General features: G+C 46.9%; 1 protein-coding gene across 1 annotated transcript in view; it reads right to left on the minus strand.

Moving 5' to 3' along the window:
• Positions 1–19,859, minus strand: part of P4HTM (prolyl 4-hydroxylase, transmembrane) — a 100,280-nt gene that overhangs the window by 15,989 nt on the left and 64,432 nt on the right. The window contains exon 5 of the mRNA XM_078779009.1: positions 8,592–8,757. Within this exon, the coding sequence (XP_078635135.1) occupies positions 8,592–8,757 (166 nt within the window). The remainder of the gene's footprint in view (positions 1–8,591; positions 8,758–19,859) is intronic.

Raw genomic sequence — 19,859 nt, forward strand, 5'->3', positions numbered from 1 at the left:
TTTGGGTCTCACTATTTGCCATGATCTTTCCTGGGAAAACCACATTTCAAATCTGGCCTCCAAAGCCAGTCGCCGACTGGGCATCCTCCGTCGTGCGAAGTCCTTCCTTGGCACACCTGAGCTCCTCACCACATACAAGGCTTTCATCCGCAGCTCTATGGAATACTGCTCTCCCCTCTGGTCTGGTGCTCCTGCCTCACACCTAGCCCGTCTTCACGCTGTTGAAACCAAAGCGTTCAGAATCATTGGAATCTCCCGCGATGAAGCTAACTCCAAGGGCCTTTCACTCACTCACCGCAGGCAGGTTGGTGGTCTTTCCGTCTTCTACCGACTCCTCTCTGGCCTTGCCCCCCCCAGCCCTCTCTGGGCTCTGTCCCCCAAATATTCCTACAGGTCGCACAAGATCTGCCTGCAACCCTCTTATGGTTAAACTGCCAAAATCAAGACTTTCTGCTCACCTTCACTCCTTCATTCCTCTTTTCTCCCACCTCTGGAACAAACTCCCTCACTCTCTTCAATCCCACTCCACCCTCCAGGTCTTTAAAACAGCTGTTCACCACCATCTCTTATCCTCCCCCATCCAAAACCTTGATCTTTTCTACCCCCGCTAATTTCGGTCCCCTTGTGTTTTATACCTCTCCCCCCCCCCCCCCCTCCCCTTCCCACGCCTCCTGCCCCCAAGCCCTCTCCCTGCTCTCAAATGTTGTGGTTGTGTGCTCAAGCCCTCTCCCTGCTTCCCCTTCTCTCCCCATCTTGTCTTCCGCTCCCTCTTTTTGTATATTTTGTTTGTTTGGTTGATTTTTTGTGAAATAAATGTTAGCTCTTTCACGAGCCTTGATTCAGTATACAAAAGAAAAGAAAAAAATTAAATAAATAAATAAATATTTGTGGTTTTCCCAGGAAAGATCATGGCAGATAGTGAGACCCAAAAGCTTGAGTGACAGAACTTCTTGGAGAGGATTATTCAGAAAGTAGATGGGAGGGTTGTCCAGTCGGTCTTTGTCGGAGAGACATCGTAAGAGTGTGAGATTTGTCAGGATTGAAAGACATGTTCCACTTGTTTGACCAGTCTGTGATTTTGTCCAGGTCTGCAGAGAGTGAGGAGGCTGCAGACTTTAATCTCGATAAGTCCAACATCCTTCAAGTTTCTCTCCACAAGGACTGTCAGGCAAACTTACTCATCAATGTACTTCTCTGATCAACCAACCTCTGGTAGAAATTTAGTCCCATGAAGTCTTGGGCTTCAACATTAGCCATGATCTCTCCTGGGAAAACCACATCTACTTGAACTCGGCCATTAAAGGCAAGCGCCCACTGGTCATTCTACACTGGGCAAAGTCATTCCTTGGTTCTGCCAAACTTCCCATGGCCTAAAAAGCATTTCATCGAGGCATAATGGAGTATTACTTCCTTGTGGATTGGCATACTTGCATTCAACCTCACACTCTAAGAAGCCTTAGATGTCAAGGCTCTGAAAATCATTGGCATCAACTATCAAAAGCAGTTCCACAAAGGCAGCTGTTTTCTCATTGTAGATGGTTTTTGATCTTTCAATCTTATGCTGTATCTCATCTGGTATTGCACCTCTGCTTTTTCAGCTATTCATTCTCTCCAGATCTGCCAGGGTGCAGATTCCATTCAATGAGCAATACCTTCCACACCAACCTTTCAAAGTCCAGGCTTCTTGCTCACATGCACTCCTGTGTGTCTGTGTGTGTCTCTGTGTCCGTCTGTCCGTCTGTCTCTCTCTCTCTCTCTCTCTCTCTCTCTCTCTCTCTCTCTCTCTCTCTCTCTCTCTCTCTCTCTCTCGCGCCCCCTGCTGGCCGTTCGTGTGTTGGGTGCGGTGTCATGGCGTCTGTTCGTGTCTTGGCATTGTAGCTCCGTGCTCGTGGTTTGTATCTTTACCCTCCCCTTACCTTTTCTCACCTTTGTTCCGTCTTTTGTGTGTCACCCTTCCACGTTATCATACCCCCCCCCCCCCCCCCCCCCCCCTCTTGAGAGTGAGAAAGTGAGAGAGCACACGTGGTGAGACCGGTAAAGGTTCCCCCTTAGGGCGGTTCCCTCTTCGGGTTTTTTTCGCCTCGTGTTACAAATCATAATCCTTTTTCCGTTTCTTTTTTCGTAAATATTTTTATTTTTCGTTTGTTTACTGGAGCTTTTTGGCTTCATTAACCCTTTATACATTTATCCTTTGTTTAAACGTGTAAACGATGGCGGATAGCTCTCGTTACACGTCTCTTGAAGCGCTAACCCGGAAGCATGGGTTAGTTTGCTCACCTCCATCGGGAATCGATGTGGAGGCCATTATCCTTGCGGTCGGAGAGTTAATCGGTTTGGATAATGTAAAAGCGGCTTCTCGCATGAATAAACGCGTGGTAATCTTTGTTTCCACAGTGCCCATGGTTGCTCAAATAGTCGAGCACGGGCTATTCTTTGCTCCCGACGTGTTTGTTCAGGTATGTCCACTCGACACGCCGGCAGTTCGGGTTTCTCTCTCTAACGCTCCTCCGTTCCTTAAGAACAAAGACCTGGTTACTGAACTAAACAAACTTGGTTCTGTTGTCTCTTCAGTTACTTTGGTTCCTGTACGAGGGAAAAATAACCGTTTAAAACACGTCATGTCCTTTCGTCGTTTTGTTTATATGATTTTACCGCGTGGTGTAACCTCTTTAAATGCGGTATTGCCTTTCAAGGTCGAAGGTCACACTTATCGGGTCTTTGTCTCCACAGAGTCTCTAGTTTGTTTTGAGTGTGGTCAATATGGTCATTTAAAAGACTCGTGCCCGAAAAAGTCCGCAGATAGAGCCACTAGCCTGAATGGTGATGAACAGCAGGGCTCTACTGAGATCGTTGTCGATGAGGTAAACAGTATGGGTGGTGCTGATGCAAACCCCATTGTAGACAAACAGAGAACCAGGAAAAGAACCCTCCCACCTTCTAGCGACCTCAACGAGCCTGATACTAAGGTCTTGGCCTGTCCTCCAACCTTCGCTCAAGTGGTTAGTGAAGGTTATGGTGGAGCGCGACCTCCTCCTCAGCAGTTTCCTCCAGTTGAGGAAATTGCTCAACCTCCCCCGCCTTCAGAATACTCTGAGGGTAATGTGATAAATGCTGAAAATGTATGTGTTGGCCAGACAGCACCTGAGTCTCTCCAGTGTTCTGAGGGTAAACCTCCATGTGAGGTTGAGCCTCCATGTGTGTCCCCTGATGAAGCTTGTGTTGATTGTGCCACCCCTCCCTCTGTGGGGAGTGGTGAGTGTGTTGGAACTAGTGATCTGTCTGTGGAATCCTCCATTGAGGCAGCTGAGCCTTGTCAAGCTCATGGTCAGCAGGGCGATAGTGCTGAAGTCTCAGATTTTCACGTCGATGAGCCTGTTGCCTCAGCAATGGACTCTCAATGCAATGATTGTGACTCTGATGGGGGTTCTTCCGTTGCCTCACTGAGTGATGGTGAGGCCGACTTCTCATCGGAGCATGTCTCTGGAGGCTCCGTCCCTCCTGCTGAAATCGTGGATTTCCTACAAAAAACTTACCGTAAAAAGCGCGTGAAAATCTGCGATTTCTTCGTTGATACTCACGCCTTCATTAGTGGGGCTCAGGAAGTTGTACAACAATCTGCGGCCCTTCATATTTCTGATCAATCACTGAAAAGACTGAAGAGGTACCTTGTCACAGCAAGGAAAGAATTAAACCTGTAATGGCTGTGTTGCTGCCTATGTTTCTATGAACATAACAAGCTTGAACATTAATGGTGGGCGCAGTCAGCTGCGTCGGTCCCAAACTGTGCAATTAGCCAGGAGGGAAAAGATTGATGTACTTTTATTGCAAGAAACCCGTGCCACTGCAGACTGCATGGCTGATTGGCAGCAACAGCTGATTGGCACTTGGTTTTTTAGTAATACAGATTCTGTGAGTGCGGGTATTGCTTTTTTTGTCAGTTCACGTTTGTCTGTCTCCCCCCCCATCTTTAAGGAAATCGTACCAGGCTATCTAGCCTCTGTAGAGCTTGAATACAATCAGCAACGATTTATGTTTGTTAACGTCTATGCTCCAAGTGATAGCACAGATAGAGGAACTTTTTTTAATCAGTCCTTTAATTTCCTGAGACACCTCTCTTCTGATACGTTGTTGTGCTTAGGGGGTGATTTTAACTGTACTTTAAACCCAACTTTAGATAGGAACAGTGCAGAGCCACATCCAGCTTCAAGTAGGCCTCTTTCCAGTATAACTTCGCGGCATGACCTCAACGATGTATGGCGGCAACAACACCCAAACCTGCAGCAATTTAGCTGGTGTCGGGTTTTACTAAATCATCTTTCACTTGCTCGTCTTGATAAATTTTATATTCCTAACTCTGCTGTCAACCTTGTGACATATACGGCTATTGTCCCTTCAGGCTTCTCTGATCATTCTTTGGTAAAACTGTGCTTTTCCTTTCCTCGCTTCAAACGCCGCACTCTGTATTGGTCTCTTAACACCTCACTTCTGAGCGATCCTTTCTTTAAATCATCCTTTGTGGTTTTTTGGGACAAGGTTGTGGATTTCCAACATCGTTTCCTAAATCTCTGTCAGTGGTGGGACTATGCTAAAGCGCAGATCCGTGTTTTCTGTCAGCAATACAAAACCAATTGCTCTCAAAGTAAACAATTATGTATTGATGCCTTGAAACAAGAAATTCTACGATTGCAGGAAGGTGCTGAGGTCCTCAGTGATGAAAGACGGTGTCAACTCCTCTTTGAAAAACAAACTCTGCTTAAGGAATTAATTCAAGAAAATGGTATTGGTGCCTTAGTCAGGCTGAGAGTTAATAGTTTACTGTCGTCAGACACATGTTGTAAAGATTTCTTTAAGTTTGAGAAGACGATGAAGGCGAGCCAGCAAATGCTTAGTCTTCGGGCTAGTGATGGGCATATTCTTAGTGATAATACGGAGATTGTTCACTTTGTTCGGTCTTATTTTGAGAATGTGTTTTCCTTTAAGCCCAATGATGTGCCTGCAATGCAGAATATTACGACCAATTTACCGCAGATAGATGAGCATCAACGGCATGTCTTGGATGAGAACATTACTCTCGGTGAACTTAAAACTGCGCTCGATGGCCTTGCTGATCATAAGGCTCCTGGTTTTGATGGGCTACCAGCTGAATTTTATAAAACCTTTTGGGACATGCTTGGTCCTGCTTTGCACTCAGTGTTTTTATACAGTCTGCGTGAGGGATTGTTACCCCTTAGTTGTCGGCGTGCAGTTGTTTGCCTTATCCCTAAGAAAAACGACCTGCAATTGATACAGAACTGGCGTCCAATCTCTCTTCTCTGCACAGATTACAAGATTTTTGCCAAAACGCTAGCTAACCGTGTAAAGACTGTTCTAAGCACAGTTATACATCAGGATCAATCGTACTGTGTTATGCACAGATCTATGCACGATAACATTTTTTTGGTACGAGACCTGTGGGATGTGTGTGCATTTCAACAACAACATACCGGTCTCTTTTTTATTGACCAAGAAAAGGCTTTTGACTCTGTTAATCATGAGTATTTGTTTCACATTTTAAAGCAATTTGGTTTTGGGGCATCCTTTATTTCATATGTATCCTTATTGTATAATCACATTTTTAGCTTGATCAAAATCAATGATGGTCTCTGTTCACCTTTGCGGATTGGGAGGGGAATTCGGCAAGGCTGTCCCTTATCTGGAATATTGTACTCTCTTTGCATTGAGCCCCTTTTGATTCGTTTACGATCTTCTCTTATGGGATTTTCAGTGACTCCCTCAGAAAATCCCGTTATCATTTCGGCCTATGCTGATGATGTATGTGTTGCTGTTCGCAGCAGTAATGACATTGCTCTGCTATTTGAGTGCCTACGGGTTTACTCTCAAGCATGTACAACGCAAATTAATTGGTCGAAATGCAAAGCAGTTTGGGTCGGCGGTACGCCACCTTCTGCCCTTCCAATTCTCCCTATGAATTTGACATGGGAAAAAGAAGGTGTGAAATACCTCGGTGTTTACCTTGGAACCCCAGGCTTTGTCAAAAGGAATTGGGATGGTTTGCTCCACAAAATCAGCAACAAATTAAACAGATGGAGAGGAATTTTGTCGACCTTGTCTTTCCGAGGTCGTGCACTGGTCATTAACAACCTGGTGGCCCCTCTCTTATGGCATAAAATGATTGCCTTGCAGCCACCTGCAACGTTGGTGTCGTCAATCCAAAAATGTTTACTTGACTTCTTTTGGGATGGCAAACACTGGCTAAAGCCAGAGACTATTTGCCTCCCACTGGCAGAAGGTGGTCATGGGCTTGTGGACATTCTTTGTCGGGTGATGGCCTTCCGAGTCTCCACAGCTCGTCGTTTTATATTTCTGGAGGCCTTGCCCTGGAAATCGACTGCAAACTGTATACTAAAACAAGCCGGCATGCTTGGGTACAATTGTGAACTCTTCTTCATGGAGCTGCAACATGTCGATGCTTCGCTGCTCCCTGACTTTTACCAAGATGTCTTGAACGTCTGGCGGTCCATTTCAATAACTCGCCAAATGGAGACATACAACAGTGAAAGGTTCCTCCGGGAACCCCTTTTCTACAATGCCCTCTTTCCTGCTATTCCTCGCTCACGTGCCTTTGTGCAACGTTTTGTGAGTGCTGGCGTGAAAACGACTCGGGACCTTCGTGACTGTAACAGGAACAGTTGGTTCTCCGCAGGACATCTTCAAGTAAGAACTGGCATCAGATCTTTGAGGAGCGTAGCCAAGGTCCTACAGGAAATCCTGTGTGTTTTTAGGCACCTGGGCCTGAGCTCAACCGCCAACAATGGTGACCACCGTACACCACCACAGATCTGTGCTAGCTCTAGCCTGCCAGCTGATAGCACCACAACATCTATCTTGCTATCCTCATCGCCACTTTCCAGCAAGGATAAAAAGAGACTGTATCGTTTGTGTATCTCAGTTCGGTTTCCCTCGTTGTAACTCTTTCTTTCGCGACGCGACGTGCCTCTTTCTTTTGGGGCTCGATGGAAAGAGAAACTGCCTTCTGGGTCTCCCTCCCATCCGCAATGGTCTGCAATGTATGTTTCACCGATTGTTAAAAGGACTGGTGATATTGCTTGGAGACTCGCCCATATGGTGTTGCCCTCCAATGTTTTATTACATCGTTTTAATGAGGATAATTCAGTGGAATGCCCCTTTTGTATGATTTCTGAAGACCTTTTCCATGCTTACGTAGATTGTGCAAGACTCTTTCCCTTCTTTGGTTTTTTATCAACTTTTTTTAATCGTATGAACTTTTCTTTTTCTACACGTGTTTTTATCTTTGGAACACCACTTAGTTATAAAAAACGCTCTGAGACTGCTCTTGCTAATTTCTTAATTTCTATTGGAAAATTAGCAATCTACAAAACAAGAAAAGCAAAGCTCCTGGCAAATGCTGATATTTTATGTGATGTGGTAATTGTGTTTAAGGCTCTAGTCATGGCAAGGTTACGCATGGAATTTTCTTTTTTCCAAATGAAAGATGATTTACAAACCTTTGTGGAAAAATGGTGTGCAAAGGGTGGGTTTTGTAAACTTGATCATGGTTTGTTAAGTTTTTTATTTTAGTGTTTGGTGTTTTTATTGTTGTTGTTTGGCTGCACATGTTTTGAATTGTGGTGACTTTATTATTTGCATGACTTGTATGGGTTTCTTACCTTTATAATAAAAGAGCTTCAAAAGTCAAAGTCTCTCTCTCTCTCTCTCTCTCTCTCTCTCTCTCTCTCTCTCTCTCTCTCTCTCTCTCTCTCTCTCTCTCTCTCTCTCTCTATCTCTCTCTCTTAGAGCTGCCTCCTTGTGCAATCAAATTCCTCCCTCCACTGCTTCACTGCGATAGAATGTCATTTAACTATTTCCATTCATCATTTTGTTTTTAATCCGACAAACCTGCTGCCATATTGCTCCCTTTTATTCCAGTCCTATTTGTATGACGTATGTGTACAAATGCTTGCTTGCTCTCTTGTGTTAGTTAAAATCACCTCATCCGTTGTCATTTTTCTCTCCAAAAAGAGCTTCAATTTTGTATTTAAAAAATGCTAAAGCCAGCACCATCTTCAGTTCACCTGTTTCACACCTGAGATCAAGTTCATAGTCAACAAAGCTTCTGTCATTACATCTAGACTGTTAACAAAGCATGTGAGACCTGCATAGCCACAAAGAACCACCATGTCAGCAAACTCCCTTTCACCTCAGCTGTCTGATGAAGATTATGACGCACCCGAGGTGAAAGGGGCCATCTTGTCCCACCTTTGCTGAGAATGGCACCTTATCCCACTTTACGTTAATAACAACTGACATCAAATCACCAATTATTTTTACAATGACTGTTGAAGGAGAAAATTCCCAAAGAAGGCAAATCTTAATACCAAGATCCCAAAGAATTAAGAAAACAATCGACGAATGAATGAATGAATGAATGAATGAATGAATCGACAAACATTCATTCAATCGACAAATACGGAAGAAAATTAACACAAACCTACATATGGTATCCGCAGGGCCAATCCCAAGATAAATGTATTTGTTTAGAGACCCAAATAAAAAGAAGCAAATGTCCTCACCTGTTCCAGATTGCTTGAAGCAGTTGGTGTGCATCAGCATCTAGCTGGAGCCATGTGCTTCGTGCATACTTTTCCAAAGAGCTGTCTTCTTGTGGCCAAACACCATTCAGAACAGTCCACAGTTTGTTTGGGGTCAATAACAAAAACGATTCTTGCCCCACACAACCTGCAGTGTAGACAAACCACTGTCAGTAATGCAGGTAAAAGAACAGGTAACCACACATCTTTTCTACAAGCTACCAAAAGTGTAATTAAACACAGCTTGATTTAATGTGCATTTTAATTAAAATTGGTCAAGTAACAGCTTTAAGGCGAGACACAGTAATTATATACGGATGGAAGATAGACAGGTCCTTGTGGAGACCACTTCAGAAGAAATATCAACATGCATGCCAGTGGAGATTGACAAAAAGTAGATTAAATTACTAATCATTCTCCATGTGTACAAAATAAATGATTAAGAGATGGATTTGAAAAAGTCCATTCAAATGGAATCTATATATTGAAGCGCAGTGCTACGCGCGCTACTTGCTTAGCAAGGAGGAAGCGGACAACGCGGTAGGTTAAAAGAGTCTTTATTTCAAGAGCTCCACTGTAGCACTGGAGCGCTCCGGGCTGCGCGCCCGGTGTATATCCCGCGGCCACGCCTACCCCTCGGGCGTGGCCGCCGCCCACTTGGTGCGTGGAATGATGTCATCACGCCAGTGAGCTTTCGTGTCCGCCACAATATTCTATATGTTTATAAAGCAGGAGTCCCCGAACTGTCCGTCCACAAACTACTCCCTCAGATTTGGAGCTTGCCCCGCCAAACCTTATGTGGAACCTTTTGGGGTCCCAGAGGGTGTCCTAAGGTAGGTGGGAGGTTTCATAAATTTCTCAATACAATTATGACTGAATTTCGACCCATACAAAACTGCTCCCTATCCGGATGTAACGTCAGAACGGCTTGTATCTTCATTTACCTCGCTAGTGATTGTAACATTGTATTTTGTTATATTCGCATTATCTATCTATAATTCCAGCAATCTCTGTGTGTCTGTCTGTGTGTCTGTGTGTCTGTGTGTTTGTCTGTGACCGCTGTTTCTCGACAACCACGGGTCCGATATACTTGAAACTTGCCAGGTATATTGCTGGGGACCCGAGGATGTGCCTTTTCAAGGTTTGTAATTAATCGGACAAGTACCTACCGAGCTATGTCCAAAAAACGCTTCAACCAATCAGAGAGCAGCGAGCTATCACGTGTGCCGAACCGTTAATGCAATGCAAGCGTTAATGCGTTAATGCAAGGCTTTTCTTTTTTTCCCTCTTCTCTTTCTACTTTTCCTTGCGATTAAATTGCAAACAGCCAAAATACGTTGGCGCTAATTGAATAATTGGCCATTAACACTAAAATAATCGTAACTGCGATATGCCAACTTCCGGACAGTGCAGCCTTCCATGTTGTTGTTGTTTGCAGCAGCTGTTTGCAGCAAGGCAAGGCTTTTCAACTATGTTGCCGTTAAACTATGTTTTAAAACGAATTCAAACTGCGATTAAATTAAAACGATTCATCCTAACTGCGATTTGCGAACTTCCGGACAGTGACGACTTATCTTCCGGCAGCCAATCACAGAACGCTCTGTTGCGTAGGCGTGGCCGATGTGAGACGAGCGGAGCTGAGCGCGTTACGAGCTGACCGCCATTACGGTACGTAATTCGATTTCTTATGCGCATTATTTCTCCCAATTCAGTCAGAGCGAAGGGCGGAAGCGAAGAGCGTTGCTTTTTTTGTTTACGGGCGTACGGGCGGGGTAGAGCGTACGGGTAGCGTTTTTTTTTTTTTTTGGCCACGGAACGGGCACCCACGTACGGGCAATGCCCTAGTAGTATTAATTACCTTCGCAAAAGCGGAAGGTTATGTTTTGATCGCTGTGTATTTATTTGTATGTCTGTGTGTGTGTGTGTGTGTATGTTATTCGCATAACTCAAAAAGTATTCAACCGAATTGCATGAAATTTGGTGGGATGATTGGTTATTATACGGGACACATCTGATTAGATTTTGGGAGCAATCGGGTCAAAGGTCAAGGCCAAGGTCACGAAAAGGTCAAAATCGTATTTTTACCATAGCGCGGTCAATTTTTATCCAATTGGCATGCAACTAATGCCAAAATGTTCAGAATTCAATGCCCGATCTTGTGATATACGACATGACCCAGTGAAGACATTACCCTTGTTAGCGGTTGGGGGTCAAAGGTCAGGGGGGTCACGACCTTGCAAAATGTGCGTTTTTTGTCATAACTCGGTCAATTCTTATCCGATTTGCATGAAATCAGCACCAAACTGTTCACTGTTCTGTTCCCTACACTCCCATGCCAAGTACAGAACAGTAGCTGCGGCGAAGGTATGCGCTCTACCGAGTGCCCGTTCTAGTTTGTGATTGGAATGATGCGGTTTGGAATGAAAATATTGTAACGATTTTGAGAAGTGTAACGGGTTTTGAGAAGTGTAACGGGTTTTGAGGAGTGTAACAATTTTGGAGGAAGGGTAACGGATGTGAAGAGTATGGTTTTGGTATGGTAACATCCTGGTAATGTAAATAATGGTCGCAGCCGTCCTCCTAATTAATTTCATAGAACATACACGCAGGTCACGATATATCTTTTAAATAGTGTATTTCCTTATTCCATGTAGGCTAAGTATGTGTTTTCCCACTAGATTGACTTTGCATTGTATCAAACAAAATAAGCGTAGGCCCTTCCAATTTCCCCAAAAGCTCCCTTCCAATTGCCTTCCGCATTTTGGCTGGTTTTCTTCAAACCACCATTGGCCACGAGGTAAGGTTGGGGAAGAAAGGCGTGTCTCCACCTCGTCATAAGAAGCAAGGAGTGAACCAGCCCTAACAGCCAATCAACACCGCGGTGAGTGACCCGGTAGGCGCGCCCTCGGAGTCGGCGGCTTGATTTCGCTGGAGGTGATAAAAGCGACTGCAGGGGACTGCTTTACCAGATGAGAGATGACTGGAGATGAGCTGGAGAGGAGCTGGAGAGGAGCAACGAGGCTGCACCAAAGGGGAGGCCTTGAGAGATACGCTGGGGGATGACCTGGAAGAGGAGCGCAATCCACCGCAAGCCCTACCTACCTACCTGCCTGCAATATCCCCTGTCGTTGGAGAGACGCGCTGAACGGAGGGAGACGGCTCCACCCCAGGAAGAGGAGCAGGTGTGCCGAGCCAGCGCGTGACGGCCGCGGATACGCGACGGAGGTTTTCCCGCCAAAACCGCGAGGGGTTGAAAGCTGCGGCCTCCGACCTTGCCTTCCTCTCAAGCAATCAACCTCGAGCCATTACCTGCCTGCAATATCCACCGTGTGAGTGTGAACGTCCTGTCCTACTCGTTTGTCTTGGGGATTAAGTAAATGAAATAGAATAAGTTAACAATGCACTGTGTGACTGCTCTTTTCCATCTATTGCTGTAAATAATATTGGTCGCTCTAAAATATTGCTTGTGTGTGTATAATAAATCTGTTCTTCCTCCAAACTCTGTCTTTCTTCTCTCTTCTTCTCTTTCGGTCGCTTTAGAGGTTTCCCAATTGAATATCTGTAGCGCGATTAGTCAACGTTCGGTTGGAATCGGGTTCTAATCGGGGAGTAACTGTTCGGACGCGGTTAAATACACCACCGCTCGGTCAATATAACATCTAAAAGCCGTGTCCGTAACAATTGGTGTCGGGGAGTGAGATCGACCCGGAGCGCGCTGCACGCGCTCAAAATTATAAAGCGGACGAAATTGTGTTGTTTTATAAAACCCGAATTTTTAGATCGCGCCATGGACAATCAAGGCGATCGGATGTCGGTGGGGGAGATAGACGGGTTAGGGGTAACCCAGGAACCAGGGGAAATGTATGTGGAAGAAAGGGAGGAGGAAAATGGCAATGTGGTTGCGGGAATTTCAGGTGCACAAAATGGCGCTCTAGCGCACGTGATTACAGCGGCGCCACATTTAGCCACGCCCATGGTCGCGGTAGTCGAACCGGAGATGCCAATGAATTTGAACCTTTTTTTTATACAAATGAAGGCCCTTATGGCCCAGAATAGTGAGCGATTGGAGGGCCGGATGGATGCTCAGAGTGAGCAATTGGGGGTAATGGGGAACCAAATGGGGGTAATGGGGAACCGGATGGATGCTCAGGGTGAGCGATTGGAGGGCCAAATGGGGGTAATGAGGGACGAAGCGAGGGGTACCGGTGAGGGATTAGAAAAGAAATTTGAGGGATTAGACAAGAAATTTGAGGGATTAGACAAGAAATTTGAGGGGTTAGACAATGGGATAGAAGGGGTGAAAAATGGGTTAATGGGGGTAGAAAACAGAATGGCCGCTCAAGAGAATCAGTTAGAGGGGGTGAAAAATGGGTTAATGGGGTTAGAAAATAGGATGGAGGACAAATTGCGGGAAATGGGGGAACAATCCGCCCGGGAAATCGAACAGATGGGGAACCAGATGGAGGAAATACGAAGAGGGATGAGTGAGGAGGTCTCGGGGCTACGCGAGGAGGTAAAGCGAGGCGAAAAGCGTATCGAGAAAGAGGTGAGAAATAATACGGCAAAGTTACAGGGGGGAATAGAAGATCTGACGGAGGAGGTGGAGCAGCTGACAGAGGGACAAACTAAGTTAGTGGAGCAGGTTCAAAAGAACACTGCGGTACTAGGAGGGTTAAAGGCGACACAAAAAGAAATTAAAAACGAATTAATAGCGACGCAGAGGCAATGTCAGATGGTACGGGAGGAACTGACAATGAGGGTGGAAGAGGTGACAGAAGCAATGGAGACGAAGGACCGGGAGGTAAGGACGCACGTAGAAACGGTCACGGTAGCCTTAGAGGACGAACTTGAGGAGACGCACCGGGAAATAAAAGAGGTTAAACAAAAATTAGAGGAAGTGGGAGAAGAGGTGAGTGAAATTAAGAAGGGACGGACAGAAACTAAGAGAGAAATCCGGGAGGAGGTGATGGAATGTGTACAAGGTCTGTGTTCAAATCATGATGCGGTGCTCACTAACCAAATAAAAAGTTTGCAGGTGGCAGAGAAGGTGCGACGAGGTACGGAGGTGAGTGGCAATGTACATGATGTGAGGGGAGATTCAGTCGGCTTGGGGATTGGTTTGGATCCGGGTGTTCGTGAAAGGCCGTTGGTGAGGTGTGTGACAGGACAGGTGTGCGAAAAAAGGGGTGTGCGAGAATGTCCGACCATGGGGTGTGTGAGGAAAAAGTGCACGCCGAGGAGTGAGTGTGCCGTCAAGAGTGAATTGGTCGAAGCGCGTGTGCGAGGGAGCACAGGGAAGCGCGGTGTGGTGAGTGTTACGGAGGAAGTAACGAAAAAGTGTGCGCGGGAGGACGCGCGAGAAAGGTGTGTAACGGACGGGTGCATGGGGAAAGCGCATGCTGTCAAGAGTAAGGGAGAATGCATGCCTGTGGTGAGTGTTACGGAGGAAGTAACGAAGAAGTGTGCGCAGGAGGATGCGCGAGAAAGGTGTGTAACGGACGGGTGCATGGGGAAAGCGCATGCTGTCAAGAGTAAGGGTGAGTGCGCGACTGAGAGTGGAGGTGAGAGTAGTGAGAGTGAAACGGAGCGTGAGCTGGTTGTGACAGGTGGGCGAGGATGTACACCTGGGATGGAAGGATGCACACCTGGAATGGTAGAGCGTGTGTGGGAAGGCACATTTGAGTTGGTAGTGAGGCACGTGGTTGGGTGTGCGGGTGAGAGCACACCTGTGATCGTCACAAAGGAGGTGACCGAGAAAGGGGCGCGAAGCGGTGTATTGGTGAGGTGTGCGAGCAACGAATGTGTGCCAAAGTGTTCGGTGGTCAGGTGTGTGACCAAGTCGGTGAGCGGAGTGAGTGTACCGAGGTGTGAAAGAAAAGGTACGAGGAGAATGGGAACGGCTGCATGTATGAGCAAGAAAGAGGTAGCGTATGCATGTAAGCCTGCAGGTGAAGCGTCGACGGTAACCGGGTTAAAGGTTAGGTCGACTTTTAGCCGGATCGGGCCCTCGGTGCGTGCCGGGCTTCGCGTGCCGCGAGAACCAGCGGAGATCCGAGCCACGGCGGGTTCGAAAGGACCGCCGTGCGCGATCCACGCTGGGCCTCGCGTGGAGCGGCCGCGTCCGGGCTCCACAAGGCGGAGCGGGCAGCTCGATAGGAAGGGTCGTCATGGCGACCACTTTCTATTGAGACGTGCCGGCAGGTCGAGATCGGGACATTGGATGGCTCCACGCCGAAGTGGTGCATGGGATCTCGGCCCGGGTAAGCCTCCGTCCCTGCCCCGAATGCGGGACGTATCCAGCCGCTGGCACAAAACGACCCGCGTTCATTGCTCGGCTGTACGAAGCCGGGCTGTAGATGTGAATTGGCGCACCGAGAGGATGTAATAAGTAGACGGGTGATGGTGATAGTGATAGTGATTTAAAACGAAATTTAGAAAAGTGAATGGAATTGGCAGTAAATGGAAAATTTTTGATTGTTGGATTTGGACGAACAAAATTGATAGTGAGAGACCCCCGATGTGGTGGGATGGCAAATCCACCATCCCTCACAGAGGGGGGCAAAGGAGCACTAGATTATGGGGTGTATGGCAGTGAAAACTAGCCCGGGTGGGTTAGGATATGGTGTGTAGGGATCTAGCGAAGATGACAGTAGGTGACGTTAAGTTTAGATAGTGACTGATACCTGTAGTGGGGACGCAGGTAGATTAGTGTGGATGATAATGACGAGGGAGCGCAATAGTTTAAAGGGACGACTGGGAAGCGCAAGTTTCAGAGGGGAGTAGTTAGCTGAGATGATGCCGTGTGTGTGAGGATTGAACGGGTGAGAATGGAACAGGTGTGATTGCACAGGTGTGCAACTGAACAGGTGTGTGGAGCAGTGTATGAGGGAGTAGTGGTGATTGCGTGTTGTGTTGACCAAATGGTCCAGGAAGAAAGGAGGGTGCAGGTGGCACCAGGTATGATTGCACAGGTGTGCAACGACAGGTGAATGAAAGACAGGTGTATGGAATAAATGGTATGGAGTAGTGAAATGGATGGTCGTGGAGTGAGAATGGTGGAAATTGTGGAGTGGAGTGGATGGTGCGAAGGTGTGAATGGGGGAAGAGTGGACCCCCATCGCGGATACCCGGGGCGGGTAGTGTAAGTGTTAGGTAGAGGGCACAGGTAAATTGTGGTTGGAAATTGGCATCTGTGGTGCGGTTGGAAGAATGATGTTTGGATGGGTGCATTCGTGTTGTGGAAATGGCTGGGCGTGTAGCCTGTTAGTGTGTGTAGTTGGTTTGGGCACTCCACCACTGTGAGGATGTCGGCCAGGTGAGGCCGCAGGTGGGCTCTGGGAGCCGGTAGTAGTTGTTGTGGATGGGGCCCGAGGATCCGGAGGACGGACCCGGGTAGCCCAGTGCCAGAGGGCACCAGTGGGGTGACAGATCCAAGAGGGGTCTTCCCCAGTTAGTTAGGTTAGGGTGAGGAGCAGGTAAGCTCGGGTGGCAACTACAGTGGTGGAGGTGTGCAGGTGGGTAGACCTGCTGGGAGAGCTACACGTCGCAGCCCAGAAATTGTGCTAGAGCACCGGGAGATGAATCGGGGGAGTGAGACCCCAAATTGAGGAGCACCACAGTTTGGCCAATGGGAATTGGTTTTTAAAACCACATAGAGTAAGATTGCCAATGGATTGGCAGGGAAAGACCCCGGGTAGTGTAAAGTGTGTTAAAATCATTTAGAGGATAGTTAGGATGAAGGATCTCCTCACACCATCTGCATCCACTCACCTGAGGTGACAGGTACTCCACACCATGCCATGTTTGATTATTTTTTACTGTGCAAATGTTTGGGTTGTGAGACGCATCATGACGTGGGTGTGACATTGTGCGTAATTCCATCTCTCCCTCCTTTTGAGGATTGATGATGAATTGATGATGGCAAATTTTGAAGTAGAGGGATTGTGGTGACGAATTTGGTATAAGGGAAATATGGGGAAGACGTGACAGTAGTGACGAATTTGTAAATGGGTAGATTTTGTAAATATGGGGTAAGAGCAAGGGTAGTGTAGGTGACAGGGGGGTGACGTACGGTAGGGACGAGCTTTCTCACTTCGCCCTCCGTACGCATTTCACCTTGCATTGCCTTGTTTGACGTGTACCCTTGTGACCTTACCCCTCGCTCAATTGTCTTTCTTTTGTCTCCCACATGACCTGTGCGCCATTGGGTGCCGAGGGGAGCGTGCGTGAGGTGGCCATTGTGCGCCCGAGATTCCCAGAACCAGCACGCATTGCGTTGATGTACCACTTTATGGACCGCTGTTCGGCGGCCAAGTACCACTTGATGGACCCCAGGTTCTGGGGCAGAGCACCTCTGTTGGAGACCGGCCTTAGTGGCCAGGGAATCTTGCTTGCGGACCTCGGTAAGGTGGCACCTATGCCAAACAGGTGGACCACCCTTAGTTGGCCCCTGAGGCCCTAAATAATAATAAAAAACGAACACAAGTTGTGCTTTTTATTCTGTCCAAATAGGCCGCATGAAGCCAGAAGACGTCAGGAAGAACATCGGCCCAGCAGACAAGGAGAAGACCACCACCAGTTGTTTTGTTGTGTTTATTATGAACCATGGTGACTGCGCACCGAGTGGTGCTTTGTGGTGCTTGTGGTGCTTTTGGGTGCTTTTGGGTGCTTTGGTGGTATTGGTACTGGTGCATCGATGCAATGCGTGCTGTCTCCTCCCTCCCAACAGGAATTTCTTTCTCTTGTTCCCTAAAAAGAAAAGAAAAAAAACACACAGGTCCTGGGTTGCGTTGTAAATAAGAAATCACGTCATTGTAAATAATGCTCCCCACCGTAAATGTATAGTTTCAGAATAATTCCGTAATTCGGTTAGCTGTGGGCTTGAGTCTGTTAGACAGGATGCAATGCAATAGGGGGACATACTTATTTGTGTTTTAAAATTGTCACACTCAGGGTCAGGTTAATTGTAGAGGGAATTACACCTACATGTCACACTCAGTTAAGTCTAGTAGGCCCGAGGACGTGCCTGAAGAAAGGAGGGTGCAGTGTAACGATTTTGAGAAGTGTAACGGGTTTTGAGAAGTGTAACGGGTTTTGAGGAGTGTAACAATTTTGGAGGAAGGGTAACGGATGTGAAGAGTATGGTTTTGGTATGGTAACATCCTGGTAATGTAAATAATGGTCGCAGCCGTCCTCCTAATTAATTTCATAGAACATACACGCAGGTCACGATATATCTTTTAAATAGTGTATTTCCTTATTCCATGTAGGCTAAGTATGTGTTTTCCCACTAGATTGACTTTGCATTGTATCAAACAAAATAAGCGTAGGCCCTTCCAATTTCCCCAAAAGCTCCCTTCCAATTGCCTTCCGCATTTTGGCTGGTTTTCTTCAAACCACCATTGGCCACGAGGTAAGGTTGGGGAAGAAAGGCGTGTCTCCACCTCGTCATAAGAAGCAAGGAGTGAACCAGCCCTAACAGCCAATCAACACCGCGGTGAGTGACCCGGTAGGCGCGCCCTCGGAGTCGGCGGCTTGATTTCGCTGGAGGTGATAAAAGCGACTGCAGGGGACTGCTTTACCAGATGAGAGATGACTGGAGATGAGCTGGAGAGGAGCTGGAGAGGAGCAACGAGGCTGCACCAAAGGGGAGGCCTTGAGAGATACGCTGGGGGATGACCTGGAAGAGGAGCGCAATCCACCGCAAGCCCTACCTACCTGCCTGCAATATCCCCTGTCGTTGGAGAGACGCGCTGAACGGAGGGAGACGGCTCCACCCCAGGAAGAGGAGCAGGTGTGCCGAGCCAGCGCGTGACGGCCGCGGATACGCGACGGAGGTTTTCCCGCCAAAACCGCGAGGGGTTGAAAGCTGCGGCCTCCGACCTTGCCTTCCTCTCAAGCAATCAACCTCGAGCCATTACCTGCCTGCAATATCCACCGTGTGAGTGTGAACGTCCTGTCCTACTCGTTTGTCTTGGGGATTAAGTAAATGAAATAGAATAAGTTAACAATGCACTGTGTGACTGCTCTTTTCCATCTATTGCTGTAAATAATATTGGTCGCTCTAAAATATTGCTTGTGTGTGTATAATAAATCTGTTCTTCCTCCAAACTCTGTCTTTCTTCTCTCTTCTTCTCTTTCGGTCGCTTTAGAGGTTTCCCAATTGAATATCTGTAGCGCGATTAGTCAACGTTCGGTTGGAATCGGGTTCTAATCGGGGAGTAACTGTTCGGACGCGGTTAAATACACCACCGCTCGGTCAATATAACATCTAAAAGCCGTGTCCGTAACAATATAGAGAGATTGAGTTTAGAGCAGAATGAGGAAATTATGTGAAGGTTTCCACCAGTGAGATTCACGTATTTGACATTTGCAGTTTCGCCATTGACATCAGAGTAATAATGCCCACCTTACTTCTTTTGGAGTCAACTGCAGTAACTTTTTGACCAGGTGCTTCACAAACCGACTGTCCATGCCTGACGTTCAACTGAAGGTGTCACAGATATGTGGAATATATTGGTTCATGGTTTAGCATTCACCGTTTCGCATTGTCTGTTTGCATTTGGCCTCCTACGCGTGTGTAGCATGGGTACCTCACTAGTAACCCATAAAATAGGTTGAGGACCCAAATTACGTTGGAATATAACTTGTATAGCCTTGGCAGAAAATATAAAAACAAAACACAATCAGTTTGTAGATAAACCCACGAGGGGAGGAGGGGGCTGCGGTGCGGTGTTAAACCTCTGTTTAACTCATGATCCCAACATGGTGGAGGAGGTGGAGGTTGAAGAGCATTTAGGGACAAATGACCATAACAGTATGTGCAACTATATTGTTGAGATGTGGAGTTCGGGATAGTAGGGTAATCAAATGAAAGACCAAATACTGCATTGGAGTCATCAGGAGGAACCTAAATAAGACTAGAACGGGCACTCGGTAGAGCGCATACCTTCGCCGCAGCTACTGTTCTGTACTTGGCATGGGAGTGTAGGGAACAGAACAGTGAACAGTTTGGTGCTGATTTCATGCAAATCGGATAAGAATTGACCGAGTTATGACAAAAAACGCACATTTTGCAAGGTCGTGACCCCCCTGACCTTTGACCCCCAACCGCTAACAAGGGTAATGTCTTCACTGGGTCATGTCGTATATCACAAGATCGGGCATTGAATTCTGAACATTTTGGCATTAGTTGCATGCCAATTGGATAAAAATTGACCGCGCTATGGTAAAAATACGATTTTGACCTTT

Source organism: Myxine glutinosa, chromosome 5 (assembly GCF_964187855.1).
Source record: "Myxine glutinosa chromosome 5, kmMyxGlut1.1, whole genome shotgun sequence".
Classification (NCBI taxonomy): domain Eukaryota; kingdom Metazoa; phylum Chordata; class Myxini; order Myxiniformes; family Myxinidae; genus Myxine; species Myxine glutinosa.